This window comes from Acomys russatus, unplaced genomic scaffold (genome assembly GCF_903995435.1).
Source record: "Acomys russatus unplaced genomic scaffold, mAcoRus1.1, whole genome shotgun sequence".
NCBI classification, from domain to species: domain Eukaryota; kingdom Metazoa; phylum Chordata; class Mammalia; order Rodentia; family Muridae; genus Acomys; species Acomys russatus.
Window position 1 is genome coordinate 60,787 of NW_026131736.1, and position 1,833 is coordinate 62,619.

General features: G+C 42.1%; 1 gene segment (V, D, J or C); it reads right to left on the bottom strand.

Moving 5' to 3' along the window:
• Positions 1–945: 945 nt before the first annotated feature.
• Positions 946–1,588, bottom strand: LOC127186439 (Ig heavy chain V region 3-like). The segment is given in 2 exon segments: positions 946–1,460; positions 1,543–1,588. Coding segments are annotated over 2 exon segments (561 nt in total).
• Between the last annotated feature and the right edge of the window lie 245 nt (positions 1,589–1,833).

A 1,833-nucleotide genomic window follows, 5' to 3' on the forward strand; every position in this document is an offset into this window, starting at 1 on the left:
GTAATGTCCCTGCTGTATACCATAATAAGAAAGAAAATATGAATATAGAAACAAAGAATAAATGCTTATCTGTACAAGACAAGACAGACACCTGAGTCTTAGAAAAACATTGATATATTAAAAAAAACTGTTTCTTTGGATACATAATATACATGTAAAATTAGAAAAAGATAAAACTTCAGCTTTGAACTCATAATGAGCATAGAGTAAAACTACTGCTTTAAGCTTGTAATATACAATGTATCGACTTAGATATTAGGATCAATAGTCCTACTGTATCTACTTTGAATGATGTAATTTTTACAAACAGAGAACCTTTGTATTAGATCATATAAAAACCTAAGAGAATATTAAACAGTAGAGAAGCCATCTGCTTCATCCAAAAATGTGTGTCTGTATGTTTGTTCACATATATGTGCATGAGTGATGCCTTTGGGAGCTCCCTTGTTTTGTCCATTGATTATATATGTGTATGTGTCTATGAGGTTTGTAAAACTCTACTTGTTTTGTCTGCCAAGGTGTAAATAGCAAGGCTACCAGCCTAGAGCTTTAAAAGTTAACATGTAAATAGAAAGGCTATGAGCATGAAAGATGAAGAATTAAAGTACACAGAGAAACATCAGGTACAAGCTGACCATTCACCAATGCTGTGACCTGCCTCAGTTTTCCCTGTATGGTGGAGCTGGACTCTAGCATCCTGGCTAGAGAGACCTCAAAAAGATCAGTCTCCTCACAGCTAGGATCTCACCTGGGCTACTGAAGATTCTTTGCAGAAAGCTGGGCCACCACTGTGACCTGCTTAGGATTACCTGTGTGTGAGAGACAGTCTCCATAAATTCATCATCATGGGTTTGCATTTTTTATTGTTTTATTAAAGAAAAAACATGCCAGTGGAGGTTGTCACTGATGAAGATGTTGAAACATGTGGTGTTCTATACGGACATCCTAAATCAACATCACTTTATTCAAAAATGTCCCTTTACAACATTGGCAAGGGCAATGTAGGATGTGGAGAGAAGCATAAAAATGAATGCTCAAGATGATTACTTCTGATGAAGTCTCCAGGCTAATCTTCTCTGTCTTCTCAGTCCCAGCGCAGCTTCCTGCTCCTCCAGGGTTTCTGACACACTCAGGATGTGGTTGCAGCACTGTGTGTCTCGCACAGTAATAGACAGCTGTGTCCTCAGAGGTCAGGCTGCTGAGCTCCATGGAGACTGTGCTGGAGGATTTGTCTGCAGTCAGTGTGGCCTTGCCCTGGAACTTCTGATGGTAGATAGTACTGCCATATTCAGGATAAATCCTTCCAATCCACTCCAGCCCCTGTCCAGACCTCTGCTTCACCCAGTGCATATTGTAGCTGGTGAAGGTGTAGCCAGAAGCCTTGCAGGACAACTTCACTGAGGACCCAGGTCTCCCCACCTCAGCCCCAGACTGCTGCAGCTGGACCTGGGAGTGGACACCTGTGGAGAGAAAGACAGAGTAGATGCCACTATCACCTGAGTGTATGGTCTCTCCTCAAGTCTGGAAATTGGACCACCATACCTGTAGCTGCTGCCATCAGGAAAAGAATGATCCAGCTCCACCCCATGGTGAGGTCCTGTGTATTCAGTTACTGTCAGGAGGACAGTGATCATAAGTTATTTTGGGGGTGTGCGCATCCCTGTATTTACTATCACAGACTCGAATGATTTGCATATTCATGAGCTTGGTACTTCTTAGATAAGGACATCCCACAACTTGGGAAGAAGGAGGCAGAGGTCATCTGGGTCAGGCAGCAGGACACTAGGTCCAAGTATTTAATACTTTCTGAGGAAATACATCCCATACCTCTCT